General features: G+C 44.3%; 1 protein-coding gene across 1 annotated transcript in view; it reads left to right on the forward strand.

The window, feature by feature from the left end:
- TMEM26 (transmembrane protein 26) overlaps window positions 1-18,682 on the forward strand; it is a 33,330-nt gene extending 14,648 nt beyond the window's left edge. Inside the window, exons 3-6 of the mRNA XM_039482566.1 lie at window positions 13,613-13,729; window positions 14,256-14,476; window positions 15,583-15,659; window positions 18,078-18,682. Coding sequence (XP_039338500.1) covers window positions 13,613-13,729; window positions 14,256-14,476; window positions 15,583-15,659; window positions 18,078-18,493 — 831 coding nt within the window. The 3' untranslated portion in view covers window positions 18,494-18,682. The remainder of the gene's footprint in view (window positions 1-13,612; window positions 13,730-14,255; window positions 14,477-15,582; window positions 15,660-18,077) is intronic.
- The last annotated feature ends 745 nt before the right edge of the window (window positions 18,683-19,427 follow it).

The raw sequence follows: 19,427 nt of genomic DNA on the forward strand, positions 1-19,427 counted from the left end.
CATGCTAGATCCAACGTAATATATCATCCTACTAATAAATTAATGTTTATTTTTCGTCACTTGCCCTGACATTTTTGCTAGAGACAAAAGACTATATTTAAACAGGTGTTCTCTCCTTATGTCATGGGTAGGGCCCTATCAAATTCACGGCCATGAAAAATGCATCATGGACCATGAAATCTGGTCTTTTGTGTACTTTTACCCTGTACTATACGATTTCACAGGGGCAGGGGAGATCAGGATTTCTCAAATTGGGGTCCTGACCCATAAGGGTTTGCAGGGCGGGAGGACAGGGGGAGTTGCATGATTATTGCAGGGCGGTCATGGTATTGCCATCCTTACTTCTGCACTAGTGCACTGCCTTCACCGCTGGGCGGCTGGAGAGTGGTGGCTGCTGGCCAGGCACCCAACTCTGAAGGCAGCACAGAAGTAATGGTGGCAATACCACGACCCCCCCCAACACACACACAATAACCTTGTGACCCCCCCCACCACCACCACCACAACCCTCTTTTGGGTCAGGACCCCTACAGTTACAACATCGTGAAATTTCAGATTTAAATATCTGAAATCATGAAATTTATGATTTTCAAAATCCTATGACCATGAAATTGACCAAAATGTACCATGAGTTTGGTAGGGTCCTAGTCATGGATCAGCTTCTCTTCACATTTAATCCTGCAGGAAAGTCATAGTGCAGAATTGGCAGCATAACATGTATTTCCATAGCAGCAGACTACGAAGGTCTCCAGCATCAACTTCATTCTTTGCAGTATAGCACCATAGGTGTGCCCGTTGCTTCAGAGGGCACAATACTGCGACGTGCTGAGCACTCCCATGGAGTTTTCAAAACTCTCAACTCCCACAGAAGTCAATGGCAATTGAGGGTGCTTTGCCCCTTGTAGCAGTGGGTCCAGAATAGAGTTGGTCGCTCTTTGTGAAAAGTTTATTAATTGGTCCTTAAATTCCATTTGAAAACTGTTGGTAATCCCAAATGGAATTTTCTGAATTAGTCTATAGGGTTTTCACAAGCTGTAGCAATTGCTCTTTGCAGTATCAGAATCTAGAATTTGGCCTATAACTGATATGGTTTCTGTTCCTTGATTGGATCACTTAATGTTTATAAATACAGTAGAATCTCAGAGTTACGAACAGACCAGTGAACCACTGACCTCATTTGGAACTGGAAATACACAATCGGGCAGCAGCAGAGACCAAAAAAAGAAGCAGCAGCAAATATAGGACAGTACTGTGTTAAATGTAAACTACTAAAATAATAAAGAGAAAGAAGCATTTTTCTTCTGCATAGTAAAGTTTCAAAGCTGTATTAATTCAATGTTCACTTGTAAACTTTTGAAAGAACTACCATAATGTTTTGTTCAGAGTTACGAACAACCTCCTTTCCCGAGGTGTTCGTAACTCTGAGGTTCGACTGTAGGAACAACATGTGAAGAAATCATAGGGATGTTGAATCTCATTTTAGGAAGAAAAAAAGTAGGAAATAAGGTAGCCCAGGAAGTTTGAGGATTTTTAAAATGTCTTCCTATCCTTTTTTGCACAATAAAGAGAATTACATGTAGCTACATATATAGACCCAATATTTAAAAATAATTTGAGTTCCTTCCTGACAGAGAAAGAAAGATGTAAGCTAGATTTATTCATTGCCTGCCAGGCTTTACATTCAATTTTCTCTTGTTATATTCCCACTAAATAACTGCATGTATATAGTGGATAGATGGGCTGGGCGAATAGCTCTGGCACCAATGCTCCCATTTCCGCTCGTACGTACTTTGTAAAATGAACAGCTCTTCCCCAAACTTTCATGTGAACAAACACCAGTTTCATAAATATTCACAGAGAACTGAACCAGAACAAGACATGAATGTAATGGGATCAAATCAGGACTCAAACTAAATGAACATGTTAACAAATATAGTTGTCCACTATTTGCTCACATCTAGTCCAGAATAAGATATAGTCCCCACCCTAAGGAGTGCAAGTGAGGGCAGAATTCTTCAGAAGGAGAAGCCTAGCACTGAGGGAGAAAAGCTCACATTAAAACACAAATAGCTTTAGAAACAGAAAGAGGAACTCAGATACTGACAGAGTAAGTTGCTTTTGCATGTATGTTCTCTGTTTCCAGACCCCTACCCCAATATGACAGTCCTCACCTTGCTCACCAGGCTGCAGCTTTGATGGTGCCAGGAGCAGCTGAGATACTTTCTTGGGTGGGGGGGAGGGAGAGGAGCTCTCTCAAGTGGGAATAGCTGAGGCAGTGTTCCACATGTTCCCTCTCCTTTTCCTCCCCACTTTCCTTCACTGTGTTGGGGCTGCTGCTGCTGCTTATCCTCCTGTCACTTCCTTACTCTTTCTGCATCTGAGCCTGGGTTCTGGGCCTGTCCCACCTACTGTGCTGCATGTCATGTACATAGCAGGTTGCTGGGCTGCTAATAGCAGCCCAGGCTCCTGTACCAGATATGAACTGAGCTTCCTTCTCAGAGCTACACACCAGATGTGTTCAGTACAAAAGCAAGCTATTCCGCTGGGTAGGAAAGACAGAAAATGTGGCAAAAGACCAGCTTGGCTTAACCATGAGATCTTGCATGATCTAAAAAATAAAAAGGAGTCTCATAAAAAATGGAAACTAGGACAGATTACAAAGGATGAATATAGGCAAACAACACAGGAGTGCTGGGGCAAGATTAGAAAGGCAAAGGCGCAAAATGAGCTCAAACTAGCTACGGGAATAAAGGGAAACAAGAAGCAAGAGGAAGACCAAGGACAGGGTAGGCCCACTGCTCAGTGAGGAGGGAGAAACAGTAACAGGAAACTTGGAAATGGCAGAGATGCTTAATGACTTTGTTTCGGTCTTCACCGAGAAGTCTGAAGGAATGCCTAACATACTGAATGCTAATGGGAAGGGGGTAGGTTTAGAAGAGAAAATAAAAAAAGAACAAGTTAAAAATCACTTAGAAAAGTTAGATGCCTGCAAGTCACCTTGGCCTGATGAAATGCATCCTAGAATACGCAAGGAGCTAATAGTGGAGATATCTGAGCCTCTAGCTATTATCTTTGGAAAATCATGGGAGACGGGAGAGATTCCAGAAAACTGGAAAAGGGCAAATAAAGTGCCCATCTATGAAAAGGGAAATAAAAACAACCCAGGAAACTACAGACCAGTTAGTTTAACTTCTGTGCCAGGGAAGATAATGGAGCAAGTAATTAAGGAAATCATCTGCAAACACTTGGAAGGTGGTAAGGTGATAGGGAATAGCCAGCATGGATTTGTAAAGAACAAATCGTGTCAAACCAATCTGATAGCTTTCTTTGATAGGATAACGAGTTTTATGGATAAGGGAGAAGTGGTGGATTGAGTAAACCTAGACTTTAGTAAGGCATTTGATACAGTCTCACATGATATTCTTATCAATATACTAGGCAAATACAATTTAGATGGGACTACTATAAGGTAGTATAGTAAGGTATACTATAAGGTATAAGGTGAATAACTGGCTGGATAACCGTACTCAGAGAGTAGTTATTAAAGGTTCCCAATCCTGCTGGACAGGTATAACAAATGGGGTTCCGCAGGGGTCTGTTTTGGAACCAGCTCTGTTCAATATCTTCATCAACAGCTTAGATATTGGCATAGAAAGTATGCTTATTAAGTTTGCAGATGATACCAAACTGGGAGGGATTGCAACTGCTTTGGAGGACAGGCTCATAATTCAAAATGATCTGGACAAATTGGAGAAATGGTCTGAGGTAAACAGGATGAAGTTTAACAAAGACAAATGCAAAGTGCTCCACTTAGGAAGGAAAAATCAGTTTCACACATACAGAATGGGAAGAGACTGTCTAGGAAGGAGTACGGCAGAAAGGGATCTAGGGGTTATAGTGGACCACAAGCTAAATATGAGTCAACAGTGTGATGCTGTTGCAAAAAAAGCAAACGTGATTCTGGGATGCATTAACAGATGTGTTGTGAGCAAGACACGAGAAGTCATTCTTCCGCTCTACTCTGCGCTGGTTAGGCCTCAACTGGAGTATTGTGTCCAGTTCTGGGCACCGCATTTCAAGAAAGATGTGGAGAAATTGGAGAGGGTCCAGAGAAGAGCAACAAGAATGATTAAAGTTCTTGAGAACATGACCTATGAAGGAAGGCTGAAATAATTGGGTTTGTTTGGTTTGGAAAAGAGAAGACTGAGAGGGGACATGATAGCAGTTTAAAGGTATCTAAAAGGGTGTCATAATGAGGAGGGAGAAAACTTGTTCACCTTAGCCTCTAAGGATAGAACAAGAAGCAATGGGCTTAAACTGCAGCAAGGGAGGTTTAGGTTGGACATTAGGAAAAAGTTCCTAACTGTCAGGGTGGTTAAACACTGGAATAAATTGCCTCGGGAGGTTGTGGAATCTCCATCTCTGGAGATATTTAAGAGTAGGTTAGATAAATGTCTATCAGGGATGGTCTAGACAGTATTTGGTCCTGACATGAGGGCAGGGGACTGTACCCGATGACCTCTTGAGGTCCCTTCCAGTCCTAGAATCTATGAATAAGGTCCTTTAATGTTCTGCCAGGTATGGCTGAGGTTAGCTTAAAGAAGATATGTTACACATTGTGCCACCTAGCGGCTGAACAGTGTACTATAGTTCAGTATTCCACTACAATTCAGGGTGGTGCTATGGCTCTGTGATTGGCTCCCATTTGGTGACGATGCAGGGTGAAGGGATTGATACAGCTTTCTGTCCAGATGGGGCAGCCATTGTGGGCTCCCTGTTTCAGCCCTGCCCTTAATCTACGTGCTGGATCTCTGGTGATGCTGGGGGATGATTATCAGTTTTGGAGTCTGGCAAGGATTTTTCCCACATGGCAAAATTGGCAAAGTGCTGGGTGGGTTTTTCACCCTCCACCTGGCATCCAAGAGGTCTAGGCTGGGGGGTTACATTACACTTGGTGCAACTTCGGCAGTTCTAGTGCCATAGATAAATTAAAAATAGTCTAATTTGAGCTCCCTGTCACGCAGTGGGTTGCCTGGGCATTGGCCCTGAGCACAGTCATGCATAGTGGGGTTTGCCTCTATCTCTTGCATAGTTTATGGCTCCTACCCCGAGTGGGAGGGAGGAAGTGTGTTGTGACTCTGGTTTCTAGCCAGTGTTCCTTGGTAAGCTTGAGGGTGTAGAGAGGGCATAGCCCTCACACTCATCCTCAGGTTTATAGTCCCACCCGGGCCAGTGGTGCCTATTGAGATGTGAACTGAAACAACCCTCCCGGGTATTTTGGGGTCATTAACCCAATTAGACAATAGCTTTAAATAAAATTGCAGTCTCCTCATTTAACCTCATGTCTCATTGTTTTCATGTCCACAGTAATACCTCTGTCTACCTTCCTTCTCATAAGATACAAAACCTCCATGGTTCTTTTCCATCTCTCCCTGTGAAAAAAAACCTCCCCCATCCCAACCCCCACACAAATAACCCAAACAGCTAACCTAAGAGCTTTTTGCTAAATTTCCAGGTTATTGGGGAAGGGGCTCTGTTTACAGCATTTGTCCACAATTACTGCACAGTGGTACCTGAGGTGCTTCACTTATGCTCCATTCTAAGTAAAGGGGAAAAGTAGAATCTCAAATACAGGTATTTGTTGGAAGCTGTTGCCTTTCTACTAGCATATAGCTCCCTAGCACTCCCTGGAAAACAGTCTGGTGCAGAAAAAGTTAGGGTGGGATTCTTACTTAGGAACCTAACTTCCATTAAAATCAATTGGAGTTAGGTGCCTACTGTTCATACCTTTGTGAATCCCACTCTTAACTCCTACACTGATGCGATGAGCATGCTAGAAAACAATCATCCAGGCCTGTCTGGCAGAAATAGGATGGGATGAAAGTCTTCAATAACTGAGGAGTTTGATTTTCTAATTAGCTTTGTTTTTGAGTAGAATGAAATGAGATGCTTAGGGATTGTTAGGAAGACAGATTTTTAAATCATATCCAATCTGCAAGAGTCACTGAATATCTGCTCCCTGCACCATAGTAGTTTCTTTAGTCACCACAGATCCATGCAAAGAGGATTTGTTTACTGAAGTTCAGTAACTTCATGGTTTTTGGTCTTCATTACATTCTCTCAGAGCTGTATGTACTCAAAAAGTGCAAATAGGTGCTTTCTTGCTCTAAGGGGATACACAGCAGCACATGCCTTTCTTTCTTAATTAATCCTGACATTTCAGCAATCACACCAGGAGTTTCCTTGAAAGATAGAAATAAATAGCCTCTTGCCAGAAAAAATGGTCTATCTTTTCTTCCTCTGAGAGATCTAATGGAAGGAGAAATGAAACAACCAGAATAATTACAGACAGGTCCTCTGGATAAGAGAAAGTTGCCTTGAAAACAGTCCCCTCCCCCCTAAAAAGCATAGGCCACACCTGTCTTCAGATTAGAATGCAGCTGTCAGCCTTTACCCTGATTTACCTTTTAATCAAAGGGAGCCTGATGGGATATTTTTGGAACTATTGGTGGCATATTAGAGAGAGCTGCAGCATATTGTATTTATGAAGTGAAATCAAAACTCTACAAAAGTTTCCCTACCATATCAGCCATTGGTGTTGAGTCCAGTTCCAGAGTGAAATTCACCCCAGCACTAGACCCATGCACCACTTAAGTCTTCAAAATGGGGAATGCTGTGTTAGCCCCCTGAACAATGGGAGAATTTCACCATTAGTGAACAGATATTTTTCTACATACCCAATGATTTTGGGGTAAATAAAAAATTCCTAATTCAGTAAAAAGTCTTTTTTCTACCCACTGCAGACACCAGAAATCGTCTATCCCTCTAAGATAACGCTGGGTTTTGTACCCATGCATGGAAGGTGACCATATGTTGTATCGAACTAGGTTGTAAGGTGTCATTTTCGCAGTATTTGAATGCTCTTCTGCACAATGAAACTATGGAGAATGGGGCCAAATTCTGTTTACACTGATGTAAATCTGGAGTAATACCACTGACATCAATTACATTACTACAGATGTAAAGTGGTGCAAATGAGCAGAACTGAACCAATAACCTTAAGCACACAAACCCACTAAGATCATACAAATCCTATATCAGACATATTTGATTTTGCTAAAATATACTGGCAGTTACTAGAAAATTCAACCACACACACAATATAGAAAATCTACAATATTCTGTTTTACAAAACTGGGTAGTAATTTAGGGGCTCCCTAACCAGTCCCTGCAAACTTATGTGAATTATGAAATAAATGAACTAATAGGGTGTCACTACTGATAATCACAGAGAAAGCCACAGAACTCATAACCCTAAAGGGAAAATGACAGTTGTACTGAAACCCCTTCCCTTTCTAAATGATATTGCACTGGAGTTTTCTGATGCAGAAAGAGAAAATGGTCAGGCAAGGGGTGGGGGAAAGCTATCAGTGGTTGTGGCGGTAATTGGTTACCTGTCATTTTTCTCTTATTTCTAATATGTGCTTATTAAAATATGTCAATAAAAAGGCAGTTGAATAGATTCTGAACGAAAAATGTTTATTGTACAACTAGAACTCTGCTGCAGTGTCTGGATCCTACACTCTGCTCCTTTAACTCCCAGTCTGTCCTCTCCTGTCTAGGTCCTCTCCCTAGTCTCAGTGTCTGCTGTTTCTTTCCTGGTTTCTTGCCTCTGTTCTAATTGTCTTGTGCAGCTCTCTTCTCCCTCTGGAAGCTGCCTTCCTTCCTCCTCCTGCTGAGGCTTGCTTCTCCCCTTCTCTCCAGAGAGTGTCTCTCTCCTCCTCTCTGGGTCTTCTCTGCCCTCAGCCAATTTTCTCCAGCCACTCCTCTTTCTTTGAACCCCACAGCTCCCAACCTGGGGCCCGCTTTCTCAGCTCAACCTCCTGGCTTTGTCTCACCTGAGCGCCTCTCCTGACCTGTGGCTGCTTCCCTTGATAAGGAGGAGGGCCTGGAGGAGGGCCTTTAAGCTCTAGGACCCCACTCCCAATCCCACTGCTGGCCTGGGCTGGGCCATATCGTACAAACCCTGCCAACTTTACAGGGTTGGCTGCCAACATGCAGGGTTTTACTATTGAATCCCACTGCCAACAGTGCACCCTGTGGCCAGTTGAACTCTGTCACCTCAGTCATTTTGATTTGTTGAGTTTTTTCACACTTCATTCTTGCATGACAAAGCCTGACTTCGGGTAAACTAGGTTTTAGGTTGGACTGACAACTCCATAGTAGACTCCAGCGGCCTTGCATTTTCAGACAACTCCGTCCTATTCAGTTTCAGTGGCACTTTTTTCCTGACGGCGTGGCCACTTCTTCCTTCAGCTTCGTTTCCTACCCGAAAGTAACGCTCTCCTTCACACTCAATCCATCCGGGTGCAGTTTAAGCTCTGGCTTCCAGCGCTCTGTACTGTGCACCTCTGGTCCGCAGCAACCGCTAGCAGCATCTGCAGGTTCCTCTGAGCGCTCTGGAGCTTCGTCCGCCTCTAGGCAACGCCAGCACCCCAGATCACTATCGCTGCTAGCGTTGGTGGGGCAGTGGGGCGCGAATGCCCCTGTAGCCCACCAGGGGCCCCAGGATTTTCTGTTCTGTTTCTTCCGGACATGTGGGGGGAGCCCTGTGTACCTCCCCAATTCCCTTGGGGCGGGCCCGCCTGCCTCTCTTCTATCCAGCCAGCATTTTGCTCTGCCTCTCTACCTTTGAGGTATTTGGCTTCCATGGACAGCTCCCCTTCCTCTTTTGATGTAGGCTGCCTGCTAGCCACCTTCCCATTTGGAGGATCCGTTTGGTCATGCTGCCCGTCTCCCATCTGCCTCCCAGTCAGGATGGCCGTAACAACGTGATCAATTCCATGCTCATCGAGGGTCAGAAAGTGGTGCAGCCATGTCCTCTGGAGTTGAAAAGTCTGTCTAGCCTCCAGATCAACTGGAAGCAGGTGCCAGGTTGATAAGGTCCCAGGAGCCCCAGTGCCAAGATTTTTGCCCCACCCTAGGAATGAGTCAATAGCAGGTAAACAGGGCCGGTGGTAGTCCAAATCGTCAAACAGCTCATCGGATAAGGGGTTTGGAATCCGGCAATAAGTGCGAGTCATTCCGACACCTCACAAAGTTTTAATACCCCATACTGCAATTGACTCATTTACAGAGACCACTTCATTTGATGACTGGCTTATTTGACTCTTCAATGACCTGATTTCCGACTTGAACATTTTCCTGACTTCTGACTTGATCGGTATGGCTTACATTCACCTTCACCCATGGCTGTTTAGGATCCTTCCTCCTTGATCTCTTCTGATGTCTGGGTGGGTCAATCTGTCTCAGGCAGTCACCCCGCCTGTTGGTCAGATTCAGTTCGTGTCAGTGCTTCACCTCAAGACTGGGCATCTGCAGACCAGGGGGGCTCAGTACTTGTGACTAGCAGGTTTCTCGGGTTGCTCTCGGGAGGTCCCATCTCAGGTTTCCTGCTTCCCACAGGTCTGTTCGAACTCAGGTTTCATAGGCCCTGGGGCGTGACCTTCGTCCAGCTGCCTCGGTTTATCATTCCTCCTCAGCTTTGCCGCTTGCTTCTTCCCTCTGCCACCTTGCCTCTTCTCCCTGCCATCTTCTCAGGTGTATGCTGCCTGATGGCCCCGATTGTCTCTCTGGAATTGTGCTCTCTGCTGGTGTGAAGACTATGTTTTGAATTCCTTGGGTGCTCTCTCATCCTCGCTCTCCTCATGGGTGATCCTGCTATCTCCTCTTCATCACACATCATCCTGCACCACTTTCCTAGGTTACTTATTTATCTAACTTTTCATCTGCAACACATGCAAGGAATCTATTTGTCATCTGAAGTCTCTGTAAATGACCAAACCCTCCCAACAATCCTGGCTCCTTGTCCCAGGTTCCCAGTGGATCCACAGTCTTTAGTCAGTCCCTGTTCACCTTCCCCCCATCCAGCCCTTCGTAGCCCCCATCGGTCTGGTGATGTTCTGTCCCAGTCCTCTCAGCCGGGATTGTCATGTTCTCCATGGATGACTTCATGTCCTTAGTGAGGTATCATGTCTTTGAGAGCCTAGATAGATCTGGATTTTAGAGGTTTCTTGAACCTCTCCTTATATTCTGATCTCACTGGATTCCTTATTCTTCGAAAAATTTGGATTAATCTTTCCATGTCATGGTCTATGGGTAGGGAAATTCTTCGGAACTGGTCTTGGACGTAGTTTTCAATGAATCTTTGGGGTATGCTGTATAGGTGGTGTAATCTGGGCTAGTGCTAGGAGCTCAATGGCCGGGCATAGGTCGGGAATAATGGCGTAGGGCAGAGGTACCCGGCAAGGGCGGGGCCCGGTCGGGGGAGGGTACCAAGGTCAGGCCTGGAGGCCGGGGCCAGGTACCTCTCCAACCGCTGCACCCTCCAAAGAATAAAAACCTCTGTAGAATTCGAATAAATCTCCTTCTGCCCTGGCTCGGGTTTCCCATCCCCTAGAGCCCTCTGTTTCCTCTGATGTTTTCTGTGTACTAGCTTGACTTTGCTCTTTTTCACACTTGGTACACCTGACTTGCTCTTGAGACCTTCTTGATCATATACGCTCTCCCTTCCTTGGACCCTTCCATCTCTCCCCATTACACTACTCCATCTTTTGGCTATGTTCTGCCTTACTGTTCTGGATCAGTCATTCCTCCCTCAATTCACCCATCTCAACCTGAAATTCTCTCTTTGGTCTTCTCCTTTCTCCCAAGGGAGGGCTGGAGGTCCTGGGGCTACTCTAGGGGCAGCTGGTCCCTCGTCTGGCCCCCTCCCCTGTTGGGGTCCAACTCTCCCCTCTCTGGGGGGCCATGCTCCTCTTTCCTCCTCTTCTCTCTCCCCCTTTCTTCCCCTCCTCCCTTCTCTCCCTTCTCCTGAGTTTCTCTGGCGTTCTGAATCTCCTGGTTCCAAGAATTGCTGAAATAAGGCTGTGCAAATTCAGGGCGAAGCTCTACTTCACTCATCTGTTGAACCCCACTCAGGAAGCTCTCTGGAGTGTTATCTACTCTACTCCCATGAGGACTGGGAGGACTGGGACCACCACCCCGGACCACCTATGCTGGGTTCCTTGAGGACCTCTACCTATTTTTTCGTCGGATGGTAATTTACACCCCCATGGACACTGGGATCCCCTGTACGTAATTGCGCCCGGGATAGTTGATCATACCCCCTTGCCAGCTTTCCCGAGACCGACTGGACTGCACTTCCTGGAGTCTACTGTGGTCTTTTTAGACCTTACTTTTATTCTTGCCTAGTATATCTATATAGACCAGGACTATCTCTACCTAGGCTTATCCATCAGGTCACATGACTCTTCTAGATTTCCCACTAGGCTTATCATGGGCTCTTCTAGGTTTGGGCATGGGGCAGTTATATAATATCTCCCTCCACATGCCATAGCATCGGGGCCTCGGGCAGGGGCAGCCCCTTAATTTTTTACCTCCAGTCCCCTCCCCAGTCTCTCTCTCTCCCAGTCCCCAGGTCTCTCCTGCTCTTTCTCTCCTCTTCTTTCCTCCTTTTCTGTTCGCTCTCCTCCTTCCTTTGGCCCCTTCCCCCCCTCCACATAGCCTTGCTCCCTGCCTCCTTCCCTCCTTCCCCCTTCCTTGCCTCCTCCTTCCCCAGTGGTGTCTCTTCCCCAGTGGGGCGCCAATCATCTCAGAGGAGGAGGGCATCTCAGAGGATGACCCATTCGTGGTATCATTCTCACTCTCCTGTACTCACATGTCCCTGTGTCCTCCTCTGGCTTCCCCGGCGGCGGGTCGGGGGCTCCGGACTCGGGCCGGCGGGATGGATCAGGTCAAACGCAGGGGGGACAGGGGGGGGCTTTGATGGCTCGGGGGCTCCACTTTGGGAAGCTCTCCTTACTGCTATGTGGAACCTCTATAGCCTTGCCGCTCCTCCGCCTGCCCTACCTTGCCTTTCAAGCTTTGCGCCATATATCTGTACGCGCTTCTGTCTGCTCGCCAAAACAAAGTGCCTCCCTGGCAGCCTCACTGGTCTTGGGCTGGCCCACTGGTCTTGGGCCCTCTCTCCACGCCTCAGATATGCCAAACTCTCAAACATAACCACATCATCATCCACTGTCATGCTCTGTAAGGGGCGGCTGGTCCTGGGGGGCAGTGGCGGGGGAGTGGGGGGGGTGGCCTGGTTAGTGGTTTGGCAACCTCCTGGTGGCTCCTCGGTGGCCTGGCTTGGCTCTCAGCCGCTTTGGCTCATCTAACTGCTCTTTGTCTGCTGCCTGCTGGGCTGCTGCCTGGCCTGCAGCCATCTGCACCCTGGTAGTGCTGGTAGCCTGCGCAGTGCCTTTTTTTTCTTCCATTTTTTTTTTTTTTTTTTTTTTTTTTGGGTGCCCTGCCCGGCCCCCCTTTGCTCTCACCACTCACTCTCTCCACATCACCACCCTCACACCGTCTCAGTCTCCCCCAGCCTCTTCTCCCCCAGCCTGCTGTTTTTAGCTGAGACTGGCTAGTATATAATGCAGTCCCCCTAGACTCAGGGAGTCCTCGTCTGTCTTCTCTTCCAGTTAGTATTAGTATTTTTTTTTAGTCTTGTAGAGGAGTGTCCTGCCGCTCTGCCTGGGAAGGCTTGCTGCTTTAATACTCCTGGTAGCCAGGCTTCTCTCTCTCTTCCTTCCCCCCCCTCCTCCTCTCAGGAGGAAGAAAAGTTCTCAGTCCCAGGCAGCCAAGTTGTGCTAGCTGATCCCTCCCCCCTCAGGGTAGCTCCTCAGCTGATTCTAATTTGCTACCTGGGTAACGCAGCTCAGCTGAACCTGCTTGACCTGTGGTTCAGTTGATTGATAGAGAGGAGGGCCTTTTTCCTCTCTGGGGACCTCCCCCCCCTCTGGCAACTGTCTGTCCTGAGTTTATCACAACTCATACTGCATTTACTAATCCAGCAAGTCAGAGTCAAACTTCAGAAGTAAAACTAAGTGCAGTACAATGTTGGCATTACATAGTATTTTAATACATGATAGGTAGAACCACCGGCTCTCTCAGAGCTAGTGGGCTTGGAATTCACAGCACACCCTCACAGGAGGTTGGGCTTCAGGAGTGACATCCATTGTGGACATCCACAACATGCACATGAGGCTCAAGTTCTACAAAGGGGGTGAGCAAGTGGCATATTACAGTTTGCTGCCAGAGCATAATGCAAGTACGGCTAAGGCAACGGGAATGGGAAATTGGAGGATTAAATGTTGGAAGGGAAGGAAGGAGATGTCTGTCTAAGGGTACGTCCATACTACCCGCCCGGGTCGGCTAGTAGCGATCGACTTCTCGGAGTTCAATATATCACGTCTCATCTAGACGCGATATATCGAACTCCGAATGCGCTCCCGTCGACTCCAGAACTCCACCACCGCGAATGGCGGTGGCGGAGTCGACGGGGGAGCCGCGGACTTCGATCCCGCGCCGTGAGGACGGGTAAGTACTTCGAACTAAGGTACTTCGAGTTCAGCTATGCTATTCGCGTAGCTGAACTTGCGTACCTTAGTTCGAATCCCCCCCCCACCCTAGTGTAGACCAGGCCTAGGATGAAGTAGTTGGGTGAAAATTCAAGAATTCTTCTCCAGCTCCATGATGTTTTCTGAGTGTATGATGTTTTTGTTTATTGTAGTTTTGCAGTAATGAAACTGAACAAACATGGGAGAATATCAGCAACAGAGAAGACTTCAATCAATCAAAAGAGAGCACTCCCAAAAATGAGGGAGCAGATCATCACATAATTGAGTCGGTGGGATACCTTTCTCTACTCAGTGCATAGACCTTATGATAAATAGGGGCACAGAGATAAGACATCACTATTTGGGTCTATGTGGTGAACCTCCCTTGCACAGGACAGTTTTGCAAAGTGGTGTGATGGAAATCATCATTTATAAAAAGCCATTGGTGTAGATGGTGCTTGTGCTCTAAATGTTGTTTCTAGGATTGGTCTGAGTCTGAAGGGATTTCTTTCCTCCCCCAAGAATGACAAAATTCAGTTCAACAATTTTGGAGTTACAGTGGAGCAAAGTATAACAGTAAGTGAACAATGAGAGAAGGGGAGAAAAAGAGATAAATCAAGAGATAAATCAACTTGGTCTGGCAGTCCATTTAGTGAGTCACACCAGCAGCATGAGATGGTTTGCTTTAATTCTGCTTGAAGAAAGAACTAGCAGTTGAATTGAAGGTGCATTCAGTGGAGATAAGTTTTTATAGCTAGACCATCTCATTTTCCTATAGTTACAGTATTTTTCTTGTTGTTTTGGTCTTTGCAATAGGCTAGAGTTTTTGTCTCCCAGCTCTCCACAGTGTGCGAGACTGTATGGACACTAGGACTCCACCAGACTTTTCTGCTGCTACTAATAATAGGGAGATGGCTTCTTCCCATTGGTGGTGAAATCACCCGTGATCAGTTGTCACAGCTGCTACTTATGTTTGTGGGAACTGCAGCAGACATACTTGAATTCACTAGCGAGACCTTGGAAGTAGAAAATGTAAGGTAAGTAATATTTCCTGAAGTACATCTTTTGTATCCAAGGTTATACTGAAGACTTTCTTGTTCCATTTCAAGTTTTGTAATCTGTGTGAATTTGGGGTTGCTGCAACTGTATTATTCAGAGATATCAAGAGATGGCTACTGTCTAGGTCTTCTTTTTATCCTTTTCTGCGCCTCCATGGAGGTCACAAGTAGCCCCCATCCTCTTCATAGGAGGTTATTCATAATGAAACATGTCACATTCATCAAAAGGAAAGGACTCAAAGAACCAGGAAAATGGAGTAACTAACACACGGTGTTTAAAATATAGACAATTAGAGCTACTCCAACTATTTATTACAAAGAGAGCCTCTCCTTTGGTTAGTGATTTGTTCACAAGCTAATCTTGATTGTCTTGTACATCAGATGCTTTTCAGACTGTGTGTTGTTTGCAAACAGTTTACTGTGGCTTTTCATTATCCAAGTTGCATGTTCAGTTACCTGATATGGTTTCTGCTCCCTGAGTGGGTGACAAGGTTTTAAAATAAGAGAGGAGAGAGTAATCTGCTTCCAATGTGAATTTTCAGATTAATAATCATTAGCGTGATTTAGAAACGTCTTCAGAAATACTCAGTTATCCAATTGTCATAAAGAATGTGACTTTACAAATAATGGGAAACTGAACTTGGCACTTTTGTCCCTGAAAATGTCCATACATTATTATTTTTTCACTATTCAACTAAGCTGTACCTGTAACAGAACTTATTTAACAGCAGGGAAGGCTCTCCCTACATAACAAAGATGGTTCAAGCTCAACAAAGGTGTGAAATCAGGGTAGGGTAGGGCATCTTCTCCTCGTTGAACCTCAGAACTTATTTTCATACTCTGATCACTCTTGACACTATTAACTCTGCGGTTTGGTTTAAATCACACAGCTCAAGCAGGTGGAAAATGCAGACCAACTGTAGGGATTCCCACCAGGTGCTGCCCCAGATTTCTCCAGAATTCTGCTGGAATGACACATGAGCCCACTAGATGTACTGTTGGGCTCCACATCCTTTTAAAAGTGACAGTGTTCTAAATAGTTTGGGGTTCATTTCATTAGTTACTCACTTTTTGTTTGTTTTTAGGCATAACCATGCTCTTGTTTATGCAATTCTTTGTGTATGGACTTGGAGTATGTTGCAGTTTCCACTTGATCTTGCAGGTTAGTATCAGCAAAACACGTTTTTCAGAGATGAGCATGTCTCAGGGGCTGTGCACACTTACAGCACTATGTGAATGAAAATAAATACCACCGCCAAAGACTATGCTGAGGGCTTTTGGACAGCAATTCACATCACAGAGACAATGATGTGTTATTCAAAGGAAGCTCAGCATCAGCATAGAAAAATAAGCATGCTTTCTTTTGAAGGAAGATTTATTTCAAGCTGAACTGTGATCTCTTTAATATACAGTTTGTTTCTAGGCAAACTGGAATTACTGCTGACGTGTCAAATAGGAGTACCTGCTGTGATTGTGTCATTATAATGGAAAAATTGACAGACCCTTAACTATAAACCATGGGGCTAGAGCCACTCCTGGAAGTAGGCTGGCTCCCACTGGGGTAGACGATGGCAAAGAGCCCCTGAGTTGGGATGTCTCTCCTTAACATGAGTCCAGCCTAGCCCATAAAGTGGATATGGCTGGCTGAGAAAAGGGTGTAGCCAGATGCTCCCCCACTCAGTAGCTCTGGTCCATAGAGCTTCTCTGGAGACCGTAAAAGTATTAAGCTGTTCATCCTTGGCTTGAATCCCAAGGAACAAAGGTAGGGGGGAGGAATAGCTCAGTGGTTTGAGCATTGGCCTGCTAAACCCAGGGTTATGAATTCAATCCTTGTGGAGGCCATTTGGGGATTAGTCCTGCTTTGAGCAGAGGGTTAGACTAGATAATCTCTTGAGGTCCCTTCCAACCCTAATAATCTATGATTCTAGTAGAAACATCTACCTCAAGGTGATTTTATCCTCTTGCAGAGAGGGCTTTTCTGGTATAGGAAGGCATAATGAACATCTCCCTATATCACCATCTATTATTCTGACCCCTCTTTTCTGGGAGTGTACAGTTCAGCTGCATCTCATGTATACAATCAGCTCAAGCAAGAATTATTTTCAACAAGTTTTCATATAAAATTAACAAAACGGCTCAATCAGTTTTTTCTTCTGGGACTTTTTCTTGAGGCATTTTCTTACAAAGGATATTAGGCTTTTTTAAATATTAAGGTTGAGGAAATATTTCCATGTTTTAATGTTTAATTTTAACAGCTCAATGCTACAAATTGATGCAGGAGCTTTTAAGATGTGTCACATTAAGATTTGCAGATATATGGACTGCTAACAATGTATTATTTCAAAAATACATACCACTCTAGTTCAAGAAAACATTCAAATACCCTTAAAGGATCATAGCATTAATTTAAATGAAGCAAGGTGTATGCCACGTTTTTCCTTGTCATTGCTATTCTATTTTTCCCCCTACATTTCACAGTTGAAAATTAAAGGAAAGAGTATATGTATGATCTTTAAAATATTTACCATATGTGACAATTCTATTTAAGATAAATTTGTAACCATCACACCTCTGTGCAGCTGTTTGCATGAGACACAAACATTTTACTTTTACTGATGCACCACTGTGCTTTGTAACAAAGGGCTGTCAGTGCTGCACATGACATTCAGCTGCATCAAGGCAGGGTATTTCAAGATGATGCACAAGTGCATAGAAAATTCAGCAACAGCATGCAGAAACTTTTGTTTCTCTAATGAATTCAAATGAAATGCTCCACTGTTCTAAGAAGTTTGCTTTCCATTCTTGACCGAATTATTTAAATCCAAAGAGATAAACAATACAGTTCTTCTACTGAATGTGTCATTATTTGTGATAAAAAAAAACAACTTGTGATTATATCCAAGTATCTACATCTTCTTTTTACCAATTAAATCTAAAAATTATGAATTCTAAACAAAGTAACCTCATTTCTGTTGTAAATTTTTTATGTTAGACTACCATATTTATCATGAATGAACCCTAGATATTACCTTGCAGGTGCAATATCACTGTAAGCATTTTAAGTTAGCTAGTGGGACATTTTCATCAGGTTAAGGGAGACTCATGCATACAAGTTATATTTCCACGTGATTTAGTATCCATAAAACCGGAAATAGATAGCAATGACTAGAATCATTCATACTGTTTCTAAGCACTGTACATACCTCCCATCCAGTATATCCCAACCTTAACCTGCAAGGCCTGCCATATGAGCCATGTACCATCACTGAAAGGAGGCTACTGGTCATACCAAATGTGTATGGTGGGTGTGTGATGTCCAACATGTACGGAATGAGACCAAACTGTTTTCAGGCCCTATTCAGCAAGGCACATAAGTATATACTTAACTATAAGCACATTCTTAAGAGTGAAGTCCATGCTTTGCTGAATCAAGCACTGGACATACTTAATTCTGAACCTTGACCTGCAGTGTTGATAGTTTAATGCACTAATAATCCACTCTACCTCAGAGCTGCCCTTTCAGACTTTTATGTCTAGGTTTCAGAGTGCTACATTAACACAGAATGTCTTTTATTTACAGTGCAACATATTGGTTGTAAACTATCTGTGTCATCTACGAGAGTCCCCACTTTACTGCTGTACAGACACAGCGCAGACCTGTGGAACATTGGAATCAGCCTTTTCATACAAGATGGCCCTTTCCTTGTTTTACGTTTGATACTGATGAGCTATTTTAAAGTAATCAATCAGATGCTGGTGTTTTTCACAGCGAAGAATATCTTAGTTGTGATGTTACAACTGTACCGTTTAATAGTGCTATCGTTAGACTTCCGTGCTTCCCTGCAGTATCTACCAAGCAGCCGGATAGGAGGAGTCAGCTGCTGCCCATGTGAGCCTAATGATACCACTCTCCCACCCAGCAACTGGGATACTGATATGAGAGAATGCGCTGCTATTCCTCTGGAGGATTCGCCAGTCCCATCAGAATATCAGTGAACTCAGCTGTTTATTCACTACAACACGGTCTGTTTCCTGTGGCCTTTTGGAAGGGTTTGGCCTTTTTATATTATCATGGTTCTTACTCATCTCCCTTCCACCACAAAATGAAATTTTGTTCTAAAAACCAGGAGAAGATTTTGAAGCGATGTCACAGAAAAGAGAACTTTTTGATCCTATTGACTTTATTTTGGGGGGGGGGTGTTCCTACTACATCCATATTATATTTATCCAATGGGATTAGGTAGGTGTAGTTTATAGAACTACAGGGTTTGAAATTGTATGTGATGCATTAACATACTTGGTTACTGTCTTTGGAGGCATTATGTTAAGAATGTGCTCAGATGTATTTGTGCAGAAGGACAGACATATCAGGACAGTTACCTGAAATTGGGGAACCTGTAACTTTGCTTCAGTTGACAGGCTGTAAAAACAGTGTGGTGAATGATACATTTGCCTATCACAGAATTACTTCAGCAATGGCAATTGCATAGGAGTGTAAGTGAATGGAGATAATGTGTTTCTGCTGTCACTAAGACATCAAAACACAGTCCTTTCAGTGAATGCAAGAACAACTGTTTTAGAAGTTACCTCACTATTGACTTAATTCAGTGAAAGCACCTGTGACATGGTGTAGCACACAGAACCATGAAAGTCCTTTCTCAGTGTTTTTGGGGGGCTTGCCTGTTACCACATCTAAAACATTTTTAATCTGGCCTTACAGTTCACTGTAGTGAAGCATACTTCTGCAGAGGTGCTTATTTTTCTGTTACAATTAGAGATGGTCAAAATAATGAAAAAATGTCACAAAATACTTTGAAGTTTTTATCCATTTCAGTGTTTGAAAGTGAGCTAATTCATGAAATGTCTTTTTTTAATTGCAATTTTTTAATTACTCAAGCATGTAGTCCCATTGAAAGCAATGGGATTGTTT

This window comes from Mauremys reevesii, linkage group 7 (assembly GCF_016161935.1).
Source record: "Mauremys reevesii isolate NIE-2019 linkage group 7, ASM1616193v1, whole genome shotgun sequence".
Lineage (NCBI taxonomy): Eukaryota > Metazoa > Chordata > Testudines > Geoemydidae > Mauremys > Mauremys reevesii.